The 22,847-nt window shown below is 40.1% G+C and overlaps 1 protein-coding gene across 2 annotated transcripts in view; it reads left to right on the top strand.

Annotated features, from left to right (window-relative positions):
* The window catches only part of NELL2 (neural EGFL like 2), a 489,529-nt gene that overhangs the window by 452,193 nt on the left and 14,489 nt on the right, over nucleotides 1-22,847 (top strand). For both annotated transcript variants that reach the window (XM_063927346.1, XM_063927345.1), the window contains one exon: nucleotides 15,610-15,750. In XM_063927346.1, coding sequence (XP_063783416.1) covers nucleotides 15,610-15,750 — 141 coding nt within the window. The remainder of the gene's footprint in view (nucleotides 1-15,609; nucleotides 15,751-22,847) is intronic.

Below are 22,847 nucleotides of genomic sequence, written 5' to 3'. Positions count from 1 at the left end.
TATCAGGAAAGCGTCCATATTTCTTTTAGGAAGAATCATCATTTTGGCCATTACCATGGTAAAGACCCGGGGTGCCGTGGACAATCCAAACGGCAGCGTCTGAACTGATAGTGACAGTTCTGTACCACGAACCTGAGATACCCTTGGTGAGAAGGGCAAAATTTGGACATGTAGGTAAGCGTCCCTGATATCCAGTGACACCATATCGTCCTGGTTCGCTATCACTGCTCTGAGTGACTCCATCTTGATTTGAACCCTTGTATGTAATTGTTCAAATCTTTTAGATCTCACCGAGCCGTTTGGCTTCAGTACCACAATATAGTGTGGAATAATACCCCTTCCCTTGTTGTAGGAGGGGTACTTTGATTATCACCTGCTGGGAATACAGCCTGTGAATTTTTTTCCCAATACTGCCTCCCTGTCGGAGGGAGACGTTGGTAAAGCAGACTTCAGGAACTTGTGAGGGGAAGACGTCTCGAATTTCCAATGTACACCTGGGATACTACGTGTAGGATCCAGGAGTCCACTTGCGAGTGAGCCCACTGCGTGCTGAAACTCTTGAGATGACCCCCCACCGCACCTGAGTCCGCTTGTATGGCCCCAGCGTCATGCTGCGGACTTGGCAGAAGCTGTGGAGGACTTCTGTTCCTGGGAATGGGCTGCCTGCTGCAGTCTTCTTCCCTTTCCTCTAACCCTGGGCAGATTGACTGGCCTTTTGCCCGCCTGCCTTTATGGGTACGAAAGGACTGAGACTGAAAAGACTGTGTCCTTTTCTGCTGAGATGTGACTTGGGGTAACAAAAGTGGATTTTCCAGCTGTTGCCATGGCCACCAGGTCCGATGGACCGCCCCTTTATACGGCAATACTTCCATGTGCCGTCTGGAATCTGCATCACCTGACCACTGTCGTGTCTATAAACATCGTCTGGCAGATATGGACATCACATCTACTCTTGATGCCAGAATGCAAATATCCCTCTGCGCATCTCGCATATATAGAAATGCATCCTTAAAATGCTCTATAGTCAATAAAATATTGTTCCTGTCAAGGGTATCAATATTTTCAGTCAGGAAATCCGACCAAGCCCCCCCAGCGCTGCACATCCAGGCTGAGGCGATTGCTGGTCGTAGTATAACACCAGTATGTGTGTATATACTTTTTAGGATATTTTTCAGCTTCCTATCAGCTGGCTCTTTGAGGGCGGCCGTATCTGGAGACGGTAACGCCACTTGTTTTTATAAGCGTGTGAGCGCCTTATCCACCCTAAGGTGTGTTTCCCAACTCGCCCTCACTTCTGGCGGGAAAAGGTATACCTCCAATAATTTTCTATCGGAGGAAACCCACGTATCATCACACACTTTAATTTATCTGATTCAGGAAAAACTACAAGTAGATTATTCCCACCCTACATAATACCCTTATTTGTGGTACTTGTAGTATCAGAAATATGTAACACCTCCTTCATTGCCCTTAACATGTAACGTGTGGCCCTAAAGGAAAATACGTTTGTTTCTTCACCGTCGACACTGAAGTCAGTGTCCGTGTCTGTGTCGACCAACTGAGGTAAATGGGCGTTTTTTACAAGCCCCTGACGGTGTCTGAGACGCCTGGACAGGTACTAATTTGTTTGCCGTCCGTCTCATGTCGTCAACCGACCTTGCATCGTGTTGACATTATCACGTAATTCCTAAATAAGCCATCCATTCCGGTGTCGACTCCCTAGAGAGTGACATCACCAATACAGGCAATTTGCTCCGCCTCCTCACCAACATCGTCCTCCTACATGTCGACACACACGTACCGACACACAGCACACACACAGGGAATGTTCTGATAGAGGACAGGACCCCACTAGCCCTTTGGGGAGACAGAGGGAGAGTTTGCCAGCACACACCAAAAACGCTATAATTATACAGGGACAACCCCTTATACAAGTGTTTTCCCTTATAGCATTTTCACATATGTAATCATATCGCCAAATAAGTGCCCCCCCTCTCTGTTTTAACCCTGTTTCTCTAGTGCAGTGCAGGGGAGAGCCTGGGAGCCTTCCTCACAGCAGAGCTGAGCAGGAAAATGGCGCCGCGTGCTGAGGAGAATAGGCCCCGCCCCCTAAAACGGCGGGCTCTTCTCCCGGAGTTTGTGAGATCTGGCAGGGGTTAAATACATCCATATAGCCTCAAGGGCTATATGTGATGTATTTTAGCCATAAAAAAGGTATAATACATTGCTGCCCAGGGCGCCCCCCCCCAGCGCCCTGCACCCTCAGTGACCGCTGGTATGAAGTGTGCTACCTTATGAAGACTGAAAGTCTTCTGCCGCCTGTTTCTGGACCTCTGGACCTCTTCAACTTCGGCATCTGCAAGGGGGGTCGGCGGCACGGCTCCGGGACGAACCCCAGGGTGAGACCTGTGTTCCGACTCCCTCTGGAGCTAATGGTGTCCAGTAGCCTAAGAAGCAAATCCATCCTGCACGCAGGTGAGTTTACTTCTCTCCCCTAAGTCCCTCGTAGCAGTGAGCCTGTTGCCAGCAGGACTCACTGAAAATAAAAAACCTAAATTAAACTTTTATTCTAAGCAGCTCAGGAGAGCCACCTAGATTGCACCCTTCTCGGCCGGGCACAAAGATCTAACTGAGGCTTGGAGGAGGGTCATAGGGGGAGGAGCCAGTGCACACCACCTGATCCTAAAGCTTTTATTATTGTGCCCTGTCTCCTGCGGAGCCGCTAAACCCCATGGTCCTGACGGAGTCCCCAGCATCCACTTAGGACGTTAGAGAAATAATAGACAAAGATTATACTGTAGATTATACTGTAGGACACATTTCCTTGAAAAAATAAATGACAGAAGAGTCTACTATACTGTAGGAAGGGGGCTACAAAAAGCCTCAGATAGGGCAACCAGATGTTCCTCTCCACTTACATTCACAAGTTGCTTGTATTGGGGTGATTCTAGTAGTATCTAAGTCTGGGATTCCTTCATTTACTGTGATTTCCTCATTTCATTATTTATTCATAATGCAGTTTGCATAAATGATGAAATTGGTATATAAACAAAGCCTGAATTTTATATCAGAATGCATACTTTGCTTTTTAAAACCACTTAACTGGCATGGTCAGATTTCATGCAACTGCTCAGTCCCACCCTGCCCCCCCCCCCCCCCCCCCCGTTTTTTGATGAGGAGATCCATTCTGCAGATGTGCATAATATAATGTTTAAATATTAAAAAAAATACTTTTTCAACTTTATTAAACAAAATAAATTTTAAAAAACAATGTTAACGCTTTTGAAGGGAAAAATCATCAGTTTTAAAGGGAAAAGTGAATATACACTGGTGTTCTGCTAACATTTAGAAATAAAAGTATTTGTGATGATCATGCACTAGAGTTTGTACTTGGAGCGCATCCAACAACCTTAGCCTTGCATTTGTGTCTGTCAGCAGGCAATCGATTCCAGCTTGATCTCTATATTTATCATACTTGTTTACCTGGCATTCATAGATTTGGAATAAAACCTGTTTGAGCTCCATGCTTTCTTGGTACAAATTTAATTCTACGTGGTGCTAAAAAAAAAAAAAAGAGGTGGCTGGTTGCTGTGAAAAGTTTACCTTGAAATACATTGAGAATTTTCCTTCATTGTTAAAAATAAAAATACAGTATATGTAAAATCTCCAATTTGCTTGGGAACTTTAAATCTGCTGCGACACTTGGTAAAACATTTTCCCCTCATGCCTAGTTCTCTCTTGTCTTAATTTAATCCAAGTAATAGTTCCTCCTCTTCAAAAACAGGAGGGCACTGCATATTTGTTTCATGTTTTTATTACGGGGTATCTACGGCCCATGGGCCCACTGGAGCTGTTGGACCCCAGGACACCTCCTAAAAGTCAGCACAGAGTGCAGAACAGAGAGAAAGTAGAGAGACTGAAAGAAGGAAGGAAGGAAGATGAATACAGTATGTAACAAGTGACTAGAGGCACTCTTTGGGGAGGTTCCATGTTGCTTAGAAACCTCTCTCAGCTTGTGAAATCACGTTCCAAAGAGGTGTTGTTCTGAATTGCTAAGGCATTTTGAGGCCGTGTCCAGAACTGATCACTATAAGCCATTTGTTGATGTGCATGCTAATGTGTGATCTGTATTAAATGTATTGGGATAATAAGTGTTACACTCCTAAATACAAAATGACACATGATAGGACATTTCACCCCACATTAGTGTTTTTCTTTTTATTAAGCTCAAGGAACATAATTTATTGCAAAGTGTTGAGTACACCTCAAAGCTTAGCAGTAGAGAAAACATCCATAAAACAGGAAAATAAAAGGAAGACTAAATGAAGACCTGAAAAAAAAACTATAGGGATGACCGTATTCATATCAGAGCTTAAAGTCTAGTGGGAAAGGGCACAACCGTGAAAACAAGACCAGGGGCTGGATGTAATGTAGTGATTCTGGGTGAACTTGTATGTTTATTTAAAGCAGCAAACCAACCAACCTGGTTTTGCCTTGTAAATAATTGCCACTTTCAAAAAACATATAAGTTCAACCGGACTCTCAGAGCTCTGACCGTCTTGCACTGCATTACATCAGGCCCCAAGTATAGACTAGAATGAGGATAGGCCAGTGGGAGTAGGGTAATCTCTCATAAAGAGTTGTACATTCAAATTGTGTATTACGATTTGAGTGCTGGGGAAGAGTGTGATGGGGTGAGGTAGGAAATGCCATAGCATCACTGAACAAGTCTTGTAGGTGGGAGTGAGAAGTGGTTATCACATTTGAAGTGAGCTAAAGGTCTAAGTTAGGTCTAATAGGGCATGAAGGAGAGTGTTCCAAGACAAGTTTCCAGTTGTACTGTATGAAGGAATGGTGTTGAGAGATTTGTAGGAGAGGATAAAGAATGTAAATTACAATAATTGTGATGAGAACATTAGTGTTGCTGTGGCATGTAAGACGTATTGACTTGGGATAGATAAGTAAGGAGGTTGCCAGATAGGATGAGGTTGCAGTAGTCAAGGAGGGAGAGGATGAGAGAGAACAGTGAAAAGTGTATTCTAGAAATGTTTAGAAGGTGTAAGTATAAGGACTGGGAGAGAGAAAAACAGAGAGCAGAGTCAATTGTGACCCCAATGCAACTGAGCTAATTGCTGTGTTGATTGATAGGAGAATTTGGAGGTGGTAGTGTCTCTGTGAAGGAGTAAAATGATCTCTTTTTTGCACATGTTGAAATTAGATAGTATTGGCATAGCATCTACGTGGAGAAAGCAGAGATCACTGATCAAATTGGATAGTAGAGAAGGCAGAGTTCAATGATGGAGTGTTAGATTTGACTGTCACCAGGGAAAAGGCTGATTAAGCCTGATTTTAGTGATTGGATAGGTAGATGGCCACTGAAGTGAAGTGCATGCAGGAAAAGTGTGAGATCAACCGTGTCAAAAGCAGCAGAGCGTTCCAATGTGGTGGAGGAGTATGAATAAGTGATCCTTCAACTGTGCGGAAGTAGGACATCGATCACTTATGCAAGAGCAGTGTCAATAAGAGTAGAGGGGTGGTCTTCAGGTTGCCGGCGGTCGGGCTCCCGGCGACCACCATACCGGCGCCGGAATCCCGACCCCCGCCATACCGACATATTTTCTCCCTCTTGGGGGTCCACACCCCCCTGGAGGGAGAATAGATAGCGTGGCGTGGCGAGTGCAGCGAGCCCGCAAGGGGCTCAGTTGTGCTCGCCCAGCTGTCGGTATGCCGGCGGTCGGGATTCCGCCGCCGGTATGCTGGTCGCCGGGAGCCCGACCGCCGGCATACCATACTACACCCAAGTAGAGAAATATGGGCAGTTGTATGCAGGTTGAACAAGTAGTTTGGACTAGAGAAATAGGAGCGACAAATAATTTTAAGAGTTGCAACCTTGTAATAGGTAAGTTAGCCAGTAAGCCTGGTAGGCTAATCCATGCTAATTGAGTGAATGAAGCATGAGATACTAATAAACAATGTCTAATTGTTTAAAGATTCTGCAGAAGTGCAATGGACTTGCGTATGGTATAACAACTCATAAACTGGGACAAGAACTTGCTGTTTTATTTTTCAAACTAGTTTATTTCCACTATATTAAAAAAAGCATAGAAATACATACAAATGTGTTTTTCATTATGTATTCTGGGCTTGGTGTATTATTTTATAGCAGTAAGAGTATAGTATAATTTACAATAGATTATACAGTATGTGCACATTAGGGAGCGTTTCTCAGTATGACTGCCATCATTCAGTAGCAGGGTCCATGTTTCTAGAGAGGACGCATGCAGTTAAATTTAGTTATATATTAATAATTTAGAAGGAGTCCTGCAGTGTGAGAATCTTAACTGTGCAATGTAATTCTGTGTGGGAAAATTTGTGGATGATGCAAAGTATTTCATAAAAATATGTTTGAGAAATGTTAATGGTTCTTTACTGACTAAGAATGCATCTGTGCCATTTCCTGATGCAGTTGCAAATAAAAATAAAAACAAAGCTAATTGTTTTATGAGTCCCTTAATTATGTGGCCTATTTGCAAGGGTATGTTAGGCCACAAAGACAGTATAGTACAGTATATTTATTTTTAATTAAAAGTACATCAAATCTTATTAGCTGCGGCATGGGAAGTTTGTAAGATATCAAAATATTGGTCCAAATAATTTTTCCAAGAATGTAGTATTGTCCAATTTTCACAATAACAAATTTCTGTTATGAAATTCCAATTAATATGTATTATACATGTATCCATCCTGTAGAATGTTTTCAGTTGATTATCATAATACAAATGCATTTAGATGTTTTTTCTATTATAAAAACTGCATTAACCTTTGTTTTTCTTAAGTTGTGTAATTGTAATTGTTGCAGCCTGCTAGTTGCTAGGGGACCCAACAGGATACATACATTGGCTCCCTCAGTTGTGTTCAATCAACAGCAGTCTACAGCAGCTCCGTTTCCTCTCCAACATTAAACTTTGGAAGCAGATTGCACGGCAGGACAGGAAACTGATCACCATTAACCTCTATTATTGGCTGTTAGCATTACACTTACTGTGCTCCACTGAACCTTGATTGTCATTGTTTAGAGGAGGAAAGGTAATACTGGTGTTACCTGCTGATTGGCTGCAGAGACCCCCACAAACCTTAATGGAGCATTCAGGCTGTGTGAGTGCTTCTGCCACCTAAAACCCACAATGAGGGAATGTGCTCTGCATTGCCCACTGGGCCAACAAATTTATGAAATTGCTATGTATGCTGCCCACCAAGATTATTATGTCTCAGAATGCTGCCTTCCACCTCTCCGGCCAGAAGCAGGATATTGCTACTAGTCTTTTTCCGATATGGAACAAACAATTTATATTTATTGCACACTGCTGTAGTTATTGTTTTATTGTGCAGTCAGTTGTTTTATTGTGCAATTAGTTGTTGTTGTATTATTATTATTATTATTATTATTATTATTATTATTATTTATACACTTATTTTCATTTAAAAAATCTGGATTTTATTAACATTGATTCAGTAATCACCACTTACATGTTTATTTTGCAACATATATGTCACTGAGTAGACCGTTTATTGGACATTCATTTATTTATTGCTTTGGTGCATATGATGGGTGTGAATTATTATTGTTATTTTTTTATCTATAATTTTTAGTTTGATGCCTTATCATATTTATTTACGGATTGTTAATCAACATTGTTTTATCATTTGGATAATTTATTTTTTACTTAGCCACATTAAATATTGTTTTATACAATTATATTTATGTGGGTGTTTTTTTGCTTTTGCATAAACACTTTACTTTCCAGTATAGATTGTATAGAATCTTATCCAAATGATACACTGCAAATCCTTTGATATTGAGCATCATGGAACTGTTACACTGCATTACTAAATTTTAGGATAATTATTCTAATCAAACAAATCCTTCCTGATGGTTTTAATAGTTTTAAATACATCACAGTGCTGTTACCTATTTATTTTTGTGTGGAGGGCCTTGTTAGGAATTTGCCAAAATTTGCTATGGAACCAGTGGTTTCTAGTTACACCCTGCCTGGTTCACAACAAGTTGGCAATGTATGTACATGTAGGTCAACCCACAACATAACATATGTTGCACAGAATCCATATATTCATGGAAAAGCACCTGAAATAAGAATATATTCTTTAACAAACAAATAAATAAATAAATATATATATTTATATATATATATATATATATATATATATATATATAGTATGTTCAAGTAAAAGCTAAAAATTATTTATCAAGCTCTAATTACTCTTAGTGGAATATACGAACATTTGTCACATTTAAGATTGTAATGAATAGTCATTATCTATAGATGTTTGGGTTGGGTTAATTTGGGTCAGCGGTGTAACGAGGGTGGGCCACTGTACTGGTAGCCGCAGAGCAGGAGGAGGAAAAGCAGAGGGGCGCACACTGACTCAGAGACTAGGTAGGGAACAGGGCAGTCCAGAGGTGACACCAGGAGACACGGACAGCCAGCACATGCTGGAGCACTGCCCGCCCTCTTTATATGTCTCACTGTCTGCTTGTAGTTGTGCAGCAGGGTTACTTCTGTCCTGCAGCACCACTCTCTGTCCGCGCTGCTGCAGCACCTCTCTCTTTCTTGGAAGCTGAAGCACATGGTTAAAAAAGGAGAACATAGGTCCAATAAAAGATGAATTTGGAATATTGATAAATGATGACGAAATAAAAGTGGAAAAACTGAACAAATTTATTTAATCTGTATTCACCAGAGAAGGACTGATGGTGGGAGGTAGTGCATAATGATAGTAACCGTAATGATTCGTTGTTAGATACTTGTTTAAGTGAAGAAGTAGTCTGTGACTAACTAGACTAACCAAAATTAAGATTAATAAATCACCCGGTTCTGATGGACTTCACCCAAGGTTCTTATGGAGCTTAGGTCACAACTAGAAAGACCCCTATACTTGATTTTCAATAGTTCAATTAGATCAAACATGGTACCGAAGGATTGGCATATAGCTGAGGTAGTGCCATTATTTAAAAAGGGATCCAAAAATCATCCGGGTAACTACAGAACGGTTAGTTTGATGGATAGCATACAGGAGTATCTACAGACCGCTAAGATTATTAGCAAGAATCAGCATGGGTTTGTGATGATAGATCATGTCAAACCAACTTAATTAGCTACTATGAGGAAGTGAGCGACAATCTTGACCAGGGAAAAGCAGTGGATGTGGTCTACTTAGATTTTGCAAAAGCCTTCGATACTGTGCCTCACAGGAGACTGATCATCAAATTAAAGGAGCTTGGCCTAGGAAAAACTGTTTGTACATGGATAAGTAACTGGCTGGATAACAGGGTACAGCAAGTAGCGGTCAATGAGAAGTCCTCAAGATGGACACCAGTAGTCAGCGGAATACCACAAGGGTCTGTACACGGGCCACTACTGTTCAACATATTTATCTATGACCTAGAAATAGACCTGGAAAGCACAGTGTCAATCTTTGCAAATTATACTAAACTGTGTAGGGTAATTTATTCGGAAATAGATGTGGAGTCTCTGCAGAATGATTTATCTAAACTTGAAATCTGGGCTTCTAAATGAGGAATGAGGTTCAATATAGAAAAAGGCAAGGTTATGCATTTTGGGACTAAAAACAAACTTGCATCCTACATATTAAATGGGGAAAGTCTAGGGGTAACAGTATTGGAAAAAGATTTGGGGGTACTCATTGATAATAGGCTTAATAACCATATACAATGTCAAAGCGCAGTAAAGAAGGCAAGTAAGGTGCTAGCATGCATAACACGGGGAATTGAGACAAGGGACGAGAATGTAATCCTGCCACTTTACAAATCATTGGTACTACCGCACCTGGAATATTGTATTCAGTTTTGGGCACCACTTATTAAAAATATATTGGTGAACTCGAAAGCAGTTCAAAGGTGAGCTACTAAATTGATTAAAGGGCTAGAGGGACTGGACTACGAGGAAAGGCTTACTAAGATGAATATGTATACACTGGAAAAGAGGCATCTAAGAGTAGACATTATTAATATCTTCAGATATGTAAAGGGAGATTACAAGGAGTTATCAGAGGAATTATTTATTAAAAGAACTCTGTTTAGGACACGTGGCCACTCGCTGAGGCTGGAGGAGAGAAAATTCTGTACGCAATGGAGGAAAGGGTTCTTCACTGTTAGGGCAATAAGGATTTGGAATTTCGTGCCAGGGAAGGTGGTAATGGCGGACTCTGTACATGCATTTAAAAATGGATTGGATAAATTTCTGATTGAAAATGATATCCAAGGTTATAACATTTTAAATATTGACGTGGATATTCCGGATGTAAAATGATTTATAGTTGTTAACTAGTCATAAAACATTACTTCAGTAGGTACATTATAATCAACTCAACTTAATACAGAATACAGGTTGAACACGATGGGCATTTTGCCTCTATTCAACCTCAATTACAATTTTACTATGTTACTATGTCTCTACTTCAGATGCTGCAGCAGCTCTCTCTTCCCTAGCTGCTACAGCACCTCTTTCTGCCCCGGCTTCTGTAGCATACCTCCCAACATTGTAGCATACCTCCCAACATTGAGAGATGGAAAAGAGGGACTTACTGGCCCCAAAAAAGGGGGTGTGGCCAATAGGAAAGGGGGCATGGCTTTGTAGGAGTACCACGCTTGTGAGCCACACCCCCGTATTTCATCACTGTGAGCTGCTGGCATGCCCCCTCTCCCTCTGTCATGCCAGCAGCTCACAGAGCGCTGGGCAAAATTCTGCAAATTTGCATGTGCACAGTGTCCATTCACTGCTGCTCTGCTAGGCTACAGGAGCCTCCCAACTGCCCTCCCCCCCCCACCGTGGGACACTGCGGCCCGCGGGTGGGACAGCGGGACAGTCTCAAAAAATGGGTGGGCCTTCCCGCGAAAATCGGGACAGTTGGGAGGTATGCTGTACCATCTGTCTCTGCCCTGACTGCTGCTGCACTTCTCTCTGCATTGACGCTGCAGCACCTCTTTCTGACTCAGCTGCTGCAGCACCTCTCTCTGCCCCGGCTGATGCAGCAATTATCTCTACAATTGATGCTGCGCACCTCCCTCTGCTGTTGTGGCACAGCTCTGTATGCTCCCCAAGCTGCTGCGGTACAGCTCTCTCTGCCACTCAGGCAATTCTGGGACATTATTTTCATTGAAACATAGTTGGATTATCAGGTCTGGAAAGGCAGTTCTTGGGTTTTTTTTTCATTGAGGCATTGGGGGATTATCAAATTGGGGGGGGGGGAGAATTTGGGGGCATTATTTTCATTGAAGCATTGGGAGATTATCAGATCTGGAATGGGCAAGTTTTGGAGCATTGTTATCATTCAGAGATTGGGGAGTTATCAGGTCTGTGTGGGGGAGGGTAACATTTGGGGCTTTATTTTCATTGAGGAATTGGGGGGTTGTGAGGAAAAGTCAGTCGGTGTATATATAGTGCTTTTAATTTATTTGAATTAAACAAGTAAATAGTTAAATACACCTACCTCCATAGCAGCTCTACCATGGTGTAAATTGTATAAGGGGCTCTACTGTGTGGTGTAAAATGTATAAGGGGCTATACAGGGTTAATTTTTGTTGGAAAGTAATTAACCTACTGTGAGGAAATGAGGTCTGTCACAATTACTATAGCTATGCCTCATTTCCTGTGTCTAATATGTACTTTTTATACCCATATCCATATACATCCAATTTGTTTGTTTGTTCATTCTCCATAACATGTCCATTGCTGCTCACCCAATACTGTGTTTAAATCAACCTTAATATTGTTAATATATGCAATTATATAATGTTATCTGTTACCCTTTAGATAATGTATTTATGTTAGACCTAGTTTCCTATTGTTTTTTACACCACAGTGGACACTCAAAGGTTAAGTCATATAAGGTACCATTGTCCCTTTTTGTTTACTCCCTGTTGTCCAAAAGTGAACTGACCAGACAGGGTGTCTCTCTGGCTTATGTAATCACCTTGATTAGAATATGTATTGTATTCCAATGCTATAAAATCCTAACACAAAGAGGTCACAGCCCTGCAATATGAAGCTTCTGGGAGGGGGTATAAGTAGAGCTACCCAGGGAGCTGAAGGAGAGTGTCTTTGACCTTAGGCTAAGAAGTAATGTTCTGCCAGAGATCTTCTGTGGAGCCCATTATATTGGATTTATCTGGGACTCTTTATTGCTAGAAGAGATTCTGACTAAGAAGTAATGTTCTGCAGGAGATTGTGGTGGGAACTGTCGTGTGGAATTGGATTACAGAAGTGTGCTGAGCTGTTTATAACCCATTCTGTTTAATAAACCACTGTTGGTTTTTCATCTACCACTGTGCCTGAGTGATTTGGAACCCGGTATCTTCACACCGACCAGTATATTTTTTGATTGTGGGAGGAAACCGGAGTACCTGGAGGAAACCTACACAAGCACAGGGAGAATATACAAACTCCACACAGTTCGGGCCATGGTGGGAATTGAACATGACCTCAGTGCTTTGAGGCAGTAATGCTAACCATTACAACGTCCATACTGACATGCCCCTATATTGTTCTTGCAAGCCTTTGGCATGCACTGATCTTATTTAAGCATGCGGAGCTCCCGAAGGAAACTTTCGCCCTGAGCTCCACAAGGTCTAGAACCACCCTGTCACCAATTTAGGATTTTTAAATATTGTTTCTTTTCCAATGTAATATGCCACCATATATTGGCTAGGTCCCAAATTCAGTACACGGGAGGAGGGTGCCAAAACATACCCTTGCTCCGGGCACCATAGTGCCTGGCTACACCTCTGATTGGGGTTGGCAGCTATGATTAAACATGTCATTACATACTGTAGGTCCAAGTGTGTCAGCATCTTCTATCGCTGTAATGTTCTTTATACTATATACAGCACCATATTGCTATGTGATACTCTGTATTACAGAGTATGTTTTACACTTAGCTCAAAAGTATTTGATGTCATGTCTCTAATAATGTACAATATTTTGAATACTGCTGCGTAAATAAATACTGTGTAAATAATGTTTAATTCAGTTTGATCCTGAACTGTTCCTCTTTTTAAGTATATAAAAATAAAAGAAAAATAGGGCAAACTAAAAAATACCATCACTAAATATATTTATAGCCATTTCATATAGCATCATTACTCTGTAGTATGTATAATGCTGTAATTCTGAAAAGATTTTCATTTCATGTCCACTATAAGCAATTATTTCACAATCGTTAAATGTAAACTCTTTTAAGTTGTTTTCATAATGATGCATTGAAACAGCTTGACATGCTCTTTGGTTTATTGTAATAATGCATTATCAAATTATTAGTTGTATTCTATTTACATGACAGTGCATTGTGAGTGTAACTGAACGTATTGTATAAAATCTGTCTATGTGCTGTCTCCTTTGTTACTGTTGTGCATTTCTGCCAGTGGAAATAATCAGGTTACTGGGTAGAGAAATGTCTCTTACTGTTAATACAATGGCATCTTGCATGGAGCTCGGGTGATCGGTCTACAAAGTGAATCTGACTGAATCACCTGAGCATTGTGAGCTGCCATGATTGTAACAGGCAAGTGCCCACACACTTCTTATCTCAATTTCTTTAATATTGGCTTAGGAAGGATATGTTGTACAAGGGGTAACATGTCTGTGTTATGGTAAGTATGGCTTAATCCTTAAAAAGTAATAAGATGGAATGTGATAAAAAGTGATAAAGTACCATCCAATCAGCTTTCTAACCGCCATGTTACAAGAAGTGTTTGAAAAATGACTGGAGTTGATTGGTTGGTACTTTATCAGTCTCTATCACTCTCCAGTTTACTACTTTTTAAGGCTTAATAATTTACATTTGGGCCTATGTTTCTTAAGTTATTGATTCAGTGGAACACAGGTTATACATAAATATCTAAAAATAATATTTGACACAAAAATATAAAGGGGGAGATGTACTAAGGATTTGAGAGTGATAAAGTGGAGAGAGGGAAATTACCAGCCAATCAGCTCATAATTGCCATGTTACAGGCTGTGTTTGAAATATGACCGTTCGGACCATATTGATTGGTAGTTTATTTCTCTCTACTTCATCACTCTCTATACATAGTAATATTCTGCCACCACCTTCTAGACACACTGCTTACAATGTTTATGACCTGTATCCATATTACAAATTACAATTAGAGGAAGCCTGAACAGTGTCTTTTCAGACGCTGGTTACTTTGGTGGAGTATTAGTAAATCTTCTAAAGAGAACAAGTGGAAAAGTTGCTTATAGCAATCAATCCGCTTCCAGCTAACATTTATCAAGTGCATGCTATAAAATGGGTGTGGATCATTAGGTCGACAGTGAAAAGGTAGACAGTGTCTAAGTCTACCCCAAAAGGTTGACATGGACAAAAGATCAACACAGAAAAAGGACACCATGAGGTTTTTTTTTTTTATATTTTATGTGTCATATACTCTGTCCAACCACCCGGAACCCCAATTAGTGTACCACGTCCCCTGGCAGGGCTCGCCATGCTTCGGGCAAGGGGGGTAATTCCAAGTTGATCGCAGCAGGATTTTTGAGAGCAATTGGGCAAAACCATGTGCACTGCAGGGGAGGCAGATATAACATGTGCAGAAAGAGTTAGATTTGGGTGGGTTATTTTATTTCTGTGCAGGGTAAATACTGGCTGTTTTATTTTTACACTGCAAATTAGATTTCAGATTGAACACACCCCACCCAAATCTAACTCTCTCTGCACATGTTATATCTGCCTCCCCTGCACTGCACATGGTTTTGCCCAATTGCTAAAAAAAATCCTGCTGCGATCAACTTGGAATTACCCCCCAAGGTGCCTCTGTCAGCTACTACTTGGCACAGGTTACTATTCCCAGTTGTTGTCCATGTGGATGGTAAAGTATGAAAAAAAAAATTTTGTTTTTAAATTGTAAAAAACTCATTTCGACCATATGCTGTATCCACTTTTGACCATGTTGACCTTTTGAACATGTCGAGCATTAGTGACCGACCTATTGACTATCGTCCTTTTTACTGTTGACCTAAAGACTGGATACCTATAAAAGGATAAGTAGAATCTGGTTGGATTCAATGGGAAAGCTTCTCCACTTGTCCTTCGATATAGCTCCCCTTTGTCCTATGAAAAACATCTAGCCAGTGACAAAAGCTCACAATAAGAATGAATACCAACAGTTCCTACAAAAAAGTGCCCATAATTTAGAAATAAACCTGCAAAAGATTAATACTGACAGCGATGTGTAAATAAGTACCGTATATAAACTGTGTGCATGCTATTTTCTGGAATAATCTCCCGATTTGTCAGGATGTGTTACATGCCTCTTAGTGTAAGAGTTCACATGGAGTCCTGGGACCAGAAAACAGAGCTGTTTCAGTCTATTAATCCCCGCCATTGAAGAAACATCAGTGAGAAAGTACAGCCGCCTGGCAATGGCACAGATGTGCCCGTCAAATCTATAAAACTTTTGATTTGTATGTGACAGAGACTCAGATGTACTGAGAGATGATAGAACATAGAGTATTTGTGCCTCTACAAAGCTCATTCACTTTTTTTTTCTATTAGACATTGATGAATGTGCTGAAGGATTTGTTCAATGTGACAGCCGTGCTAACTGCATTAACCTACCAGGCTGGTACCACTGTGAATGCAGAGACGGCTACCATGACAATGGGATGTTCTCTCTGGGGGGAGAGTCATGTGAAGGTCAGTACCCAGCTTCCAAGTCTTTCTAAATGTCTTCTTGGGATAATGCTAAATGCACAGAAAGTCAGCTTCTCTATGTTTGCAATGATGTTGCATGCAACTAATGAAAGGACTCAGTGTAAACCTGATTATGTGAGGTTACACATGCAATATCGCAATTATGTTTAATCAGACTATTCCTATAACACTAAAATAAAATGCAGGCAGACTCCATAGTTTTAGCTGTACCTTAGATAAAAGGATTTGTGTCCAAGAAGAAAAGAGAGAGAGGATTACAGGAAAATACACTGATTTCAGCTCTTTGAATCTCTGCTCTGTAAAACCACATAAATAAAAGGCTAAGTAACACTATGTGGTGCTTCCATCTGAAGTACAAATTATATTCTTTCTGGTGACTGCATAGGACTCCAGGGGAAATAAAATCAATTACAATGGCCATACAGCTAAATGCAATACTATCTTTTAAAGTCAAAAGCCACACACTAGGATTAAATAAAATAAAACATAATACGTTGTTGAAGAAACATTCCCCGCTGCAATGTCAACGCAATGATAATACAGATGTATAATAAATCGCTATACACAATGTAGCTGAATATTAATTGGATCATGGGAACTCTGCTAATGAGCTGCAAGTTGCAAGTCTGCTAATGAGCTGGAAGTTTTCAGGAGACAGAGGATGCATTTCTTCTGAGACCATCATGTTTATGCATGGATACATATATTATGGAAAACATCAGACCCTGCACTTGCACGCCAGCAAAAAGACTGATTCTTATTTACTCATTAAACTTTTACTTAAATGACTGCTCCTTTTAATTGCACACTTAGGAAACAGTACTTGGCACATTTTAATCCTAAAAAAAAGACAGTAAGGGTTTTATACTAATAAGGCATAAATCTGCACTAAACCATAGTAAATAGCAATAGATATTATTTGTCTAATGCAAATAAAACAATGAAAGGGAATGTCTGAGTGATTGGCAGATAGCACCCAGTCCCATACAGTACTGAGCACACTAGTAGCAGGTCTGCATCTGTCTAGCACCTGCTCTATGTACTGAGAGGGGCACACCTCCTGTCAGGTCAGTAGAGCAATCCCCCAGATTTATAAGGTCATCTAACGTAGGACAGGGGGAGAATTGTTGCTATATGTTTGGTGCAGAATTACGTAATATTAGTACACATTCCTCAGAGAGATTCTATTGCTGTTAGATACTAATATGGTCCGAATTGTTGAACAAAGTCCACCATATTACTCAATTTACCTGCTTTTATATTTAACAACATCCAACATTTTTGGTAAATTAAGCTGCATTTGAACTTTTCTAAACATAAAAATGTCAATCTCAAGGTCATTACATTAATTATATTTTGCTTTGTTGATGTATATAATGCACTGTACTGGGGAAAAAGATTTAATATTTTATGTTATTGGCCTTCTGTTCTTCATCTCTTACTGTAGGTTTACAGATGTAACCATAAGCTTTCTCATGACCCATGATGCAAGGCTATACTTATATTGTGTGTGTCATCTCATCAACATTTATACAGTTACACCCGGGTTATATGTTCTGCATCTACTTAATATAATGGATGGCACACTGTTATTAACCCAGACAGACTCTGCTTGACACTAAGACACTGGGGAAAAAATGCACAAAAGTCTATAACCTATAGCAACCAATAAGATATTGTCTTTCATCAGTTCATTACACATTAGCACAAATTATTTTATTGCCTGTGCTATAAAAACATAACTGAAATGTTAGTAAACCTCACGAATAAGAGGTAACCATGGTATCTAATCCAACCTTTCCTTTCATCACCTGATTTCCATTAGACTGTGTTATATATAAAAATAAAAATAAAATATATATATATATATATATACGTAACTGTGGTACCGGCACTCCGCCTCTAGCCAATGATGGTGCCTCGGTGCCTCCAATGCGATGCTGTGCAGCAGGGCAATATGGTAAGAAGTAGAGAGTGGCACTCAATCGGACTTCTTACTTAGCTAGACAAATGGGCGCCGCACGCCTCTGCAGAGGCGTGCAGCGCCCATTTGTCTAGCTAAGTAAGAAGTTCGATTGAGTGCCACTCTCTCCTTCATACTATATATATCTATATATATATATATATATATATATATATATATATATATTATAGCTTGCAGGCCCAGAATTATGTATTCTGTCTTTTTAAGCCACAGTTTCTGAGTTGCTCCATCATTACAGTGGTTAGATGATTGTTTGAAATCATTAGTATTCCCTTTGGTGGCAAGTCCATCCTTTGATGTACAATTCAAGGGGCATATGTACTAAGCCTTGGAGAGTGATAAAGTAGATGGAAATATAGTACCATCCAGTCAGCTCCTATCTGTCATTTTTCAAATACAATTTGTAACATGACAGTTAAGATCTGGTTGGCTGGTACTTTATCTCTCTCTACCGCTTAGTACATCTCTCTCCAAGTTCTGTATTCTCTAGTTGTGGGGATGACTTCCTACCAGCAACCAGCTGCCCTAAACTGTATTTTTGGATTAGTTAATTTATACAGGGAGAGATCAATGCTCAGATTTTCTTCTATAAAATCCATACTACTTATTTGTAAAATGTGGAACCCTCTCCACCCTTTGATCTCATAGACACTATCTCATCAATTATACTTTATCTGTCTTGTGTTTTTCTTACACAGAATAAAGGTTACAATCTGATTGGTTGCTATGGTCCCTTATGAGTGATAACGCACCAGCCAATCAGCTCCTGTCATTTTTCAAACCCGTAATGATTGGCTGGTGCGTTATCACCTCCCACTTATCACTGCTTTATCACTTCTCCAGGCTTAATACATCTGCCCCAATGTTTGAAAAATGACGGGAGCTGACTGGTTGGTGCATTATCATCTTCCACTTTATCTCTTCTCTAGGCTTAATACATCTGCCCCTATGTAAGAGAAAAGTACACCACCCTCCCAAGCAATGTCCACAAGCCTTTAAAGACAGAAATGATAAAATTCTGGACCATCTTATTTAAGTATAAACGTATCCTTTATTTAGCCTAGTAAAACAGAAAATATAATCTACATAAAAATTACATGTTAGACCCAAAATGAATAAAGGAGTGGCATCATGTGGACAGAGCAAAGTGGATGAAATATGGTGCAATTAGATAAGCCTTTATGTTGTGGCTCTGTTTAGTATCAGTTCCAGGGAAACATTAACTGATATGTTCACATATAGAAAAGGCTGAATGTACTGCATTATATTTAAAAGTCGGTAGAGCAAGTATCATTCACTTCCCCCATAGAGCTGTGATATAAGCCTTTCGTGAATGTACATAAATTCCGGACACCATTATAAAATGTGTGTTTTTGCTCTGTTGCCAAGCAACCAAAAATCACTGCAATCTTTGCAATGCCTTTCTATTGCACCTCCACAGCACTGACTAAATGCATTTACAATCTCAGTCACTATGTAAAAGGTAATTTTCAGAAAACTGGTTCTGAGTCACCTAAATGTGTTAAATTTGACACTTGCTTCCAAGAGAGAAAAACATCTAAGTTTAATCCTTTGGGAAATATATATCTATTGCTATACATATATTGAGAAACATTTTACAAGATGACACTGGAATTCAGCTGTGTTTAGCAGTGTCTGTTTGCTAGGTATTGTTTGCTCCTATGGCCTAGGTGAGCCTATAACTCAAGCACTGTCTCAGGCACCATGTTTTGAGTGCCACCAAGTAGGGAATAAACTCAAAATGCTAATAATAATTCTGCAAATGTCCAAAATACAGTAAGTGACCTGATGGCCGAAATATTAAATTGGTGCTATTTTTGTTTTATAATGTACATCTCATTTAGCAAAAATGTATTTCTCTGAAGGATAAGAGGGGCAACATTTTAGCTACCTCCTCCAACAGCAGGAAGGCTAAGCCCGCTAATTTGTTCAGCAAATCTCTTATAATTTGGAGACTGTCATGACACAATGAATACATGGAGGTTGAAGTGATGATTGATTATATGTGTGTGTGTGTGTGTGTGTGTGTGTGTGTGTGTGTGTGTGTGTGTGTGTGTGTGTGTATGTATATATATATATATATATATTTAGTAAATACTCTGCACTCTTTCTTCAAATGAATTACAGCTTGCCTAGTGCCCTCCATGGCTCTCATAGCAATATAGTAATAAATAGTGGTGACACTCACGGTCTTTAAGCTTTCAAAGAACAGAGAACAACCTTGTCTTGACCATCAATGTTTCGGTTTATTTCAACCGTTGTCAGGATTAAAATACAACATGAACATGTCTTACCTTTATACAAAAAAACAGCACAACCCGTGCAGTATCCACGATGCACCAGGACAAATATCCAGTGACATCATCATCCAGAGACAAACTTGTCCAAGTAATGACCTATAACGGATTTTGTGTAACCATCACCACAGAAACTACTGTAAGTACAAAAAAATACAACTGACTGTAAATGAATATGACCTATATTTAACAAATACACATAGTATCAATTTGTTGCTGCTAAAGAAGCAAAAAGAGAATGCTTATAGAAAACATTTCACACACGCATTGTTATACACATGTAGCAACTTACAACTACACAAAACGTGAGAGAGATAGTTAAATTTAAACCATGGGGAGACACAGTGTTTAGATGGTGAATCCATCTTGCCTCTTTCTGCAACAAAATCCTACTTCATAAACCTTCTAAAATGCTTGATCATGTTCCCCTTAATAAACGTGAAGGTGATAGAGGTAGGATTTTGTTGCAAAAAGAGGCGAGATGGATTCACCGTCTAAACACTGTGTCTCCCCATGGTTTAAATAAAACTCTATCTCTCTCACGTTTTCTGTAGTTGTAAGTTGTTACATGTGTATAACAATGCGTGTGTGAAATGTTTCTATAACCATTCTCTTTTTGCTTCTTTAGCAGCAACAAATTGATACTATGTGTTTTTGTTACATGTTGGTCATATTCATTTACAGTCCGTTGTCATTTTTTGTACTTGGTTTCTATGGTGATGGTTACACAAAAGCCGGTATAGGTCAATACTTGGACAAGTTTGTCTCTGGATGATGACATCACCGGATATTCGTCCTGCGGCATCGTGGACGCTGCACAGGTGGTGGTGTTTTTTTTGTATAAAGGTAAGACATGTTCATGTTGTATTTTAGTTGATTAAATAAATCGACACATTATTGTACAAGACAGGGTTGTTCTCTGTTCTTTGAAGGCTTAAAGACCGTGAGTGCAACCAGTATTCATATATATATATATATATATATATATGGAAAGAAAAATCAGGAGAACGCGCCCATAGTGCAGATAAATTTATTTCAAACAACGGGTAACAATGGACATTTCATGAATAATGAGAGACCCGTACCCTATGAGACCCACTCTTTGGGCCAGTTTTAACACATGTCAGAATCAACCAGGCAACACACCAGACCTGCTGTCATCATCTACGAAACGCGTAGAGGCGGGGCCTGCCAGACGTGCGTTCTCCTACTCACACAATTCGGCTGCATCCCTGCGAGTGACCTGACGGGTTGGTCGTTTCCGGCACGGTGCTTGGTCCGGTCTCTGATGACAGCAGGTCTGGTGTGTTGCCTGGTTGATTCTGACATGTGTTAAAACTGGCCCAAAGAGTGGGTCTCATAGGGTACGGGTCTCTCATTACTCATGAAATGTCCATTGTTACCCGTTGTTTGAAATAAATTTATCTGCACTATGGGCGCGTTCTCCTGATTTTTCTTTCCAGTTACACTTGCTCAAGGAGTCCTGAGCGGCTTTGGAGATCTGCAGCGGTGTTAGGCACACCAGTGCAACAGCACAGAGATTCTTTTACTGTGAACTGAACACCTTTACCTAATCATCATCAGCGCACCTGTACACTTTCTCTCCAGCATACATATATATATATATATATATATATATATATATATATATACAGAGGCGGATTGGCCATAGGGTTTACAGGGAAGATTCCCGGTGGGCCGACGCACCTGTGGGGCCTGTTTTGTTTGAGGACATGTGGTCCTTTTTATAGACATAATGAATAAGATGCTAAATAATTTGCATATATGAAAATTACTTTACCACTTAGCCTGTGATTGCAGATAATCTAGTGTATGCTCTGTCTGCCTGCTTGGCTGACATATAAGATTGAGTGAATAGTGATTGGGATACGGTTAATGTAATAAGCAAGAAAATACATCTTTCTAAAGAATTATATAGTTTCCTAATTCTGAAGGTGTATCATATAATGAGCTCATAATATGTAATTTTATTTCCTTTTAACTTCCCCCTTGATGCTGGACATGCCCACTATCTGGAAAGCCTTGGGTGGGAGAGTGCTGCTGCCATGGCCCATGGCTAGACCTTACACCTCTGGTGCTGCCCATGTGGGGCCACTAGTACGACTTTTTCCAGGGCCGCTTTTTGTTCCCAATCCGCCCCTGTATATGTGTATATATATATATATATATATAGATAGATAGATAGATAGATAGATAGATAGATAGATAGATATAGATATATATAATCCAAAAGAGACTGGCACTCCTTACTTGAATGAATGAATGCTAGCCCTGGTGCTATCCAGAATAGAGTAGATACCAATACAGCAGAGATGTTAGTGCCACTCGCAGGCCTTACAGTAAGAACAATAGCAGTCAAGCTATGAAGCTTCATAGCATGAAAGTTGCTTGACTGCTATAGTTCTTACTGTAAGACCTGCGAGTGCCACTAACATCTCTGCTGCATATATATATATACTAGCTGAATACCCGTGCTTCATTACGGTATTTAAAGAATAATGCCAATCTTGGTCATGCTGCAACACTGGGCTTCCCTGGATTGATGCTGTCAAAATGCTGGTGCTGAGGAGAATAATCCACCTCCTTCTCTGCCCCGTCCCAACTCTGATGCTGCCCTGCTCAGTGCTGTAAATGCTGTGACGACAGGCCAAGCTCCGCCCACTGTATGTTAAATCTGTTAGGTTTGCAGGCTGACTCTATGTCAAAGGGCCCTAGGCTCCTTGCTTAGCTTCAACACTAAAGTATGCCTCTGCTCC

Source organism: Pseudophryne corroboree, chromosome 6 (genome assembly GCF_028390025.1).
Source record: "Pseudophryne corroboree isolate aPseCor3 chromosome 6, aPseCor3.hap2, whole genome shotgun sequence".
Classification (NCBI taxonomy): Eukaryota; Metazoa; Chordata; class Amphibia; order Anura; family Myobatrachidae; genus Pseudophryne; species Pseudophryne corroboree.
This window is presented reverse-complemented; position numbering and strand designations above follow the sequence as displayed.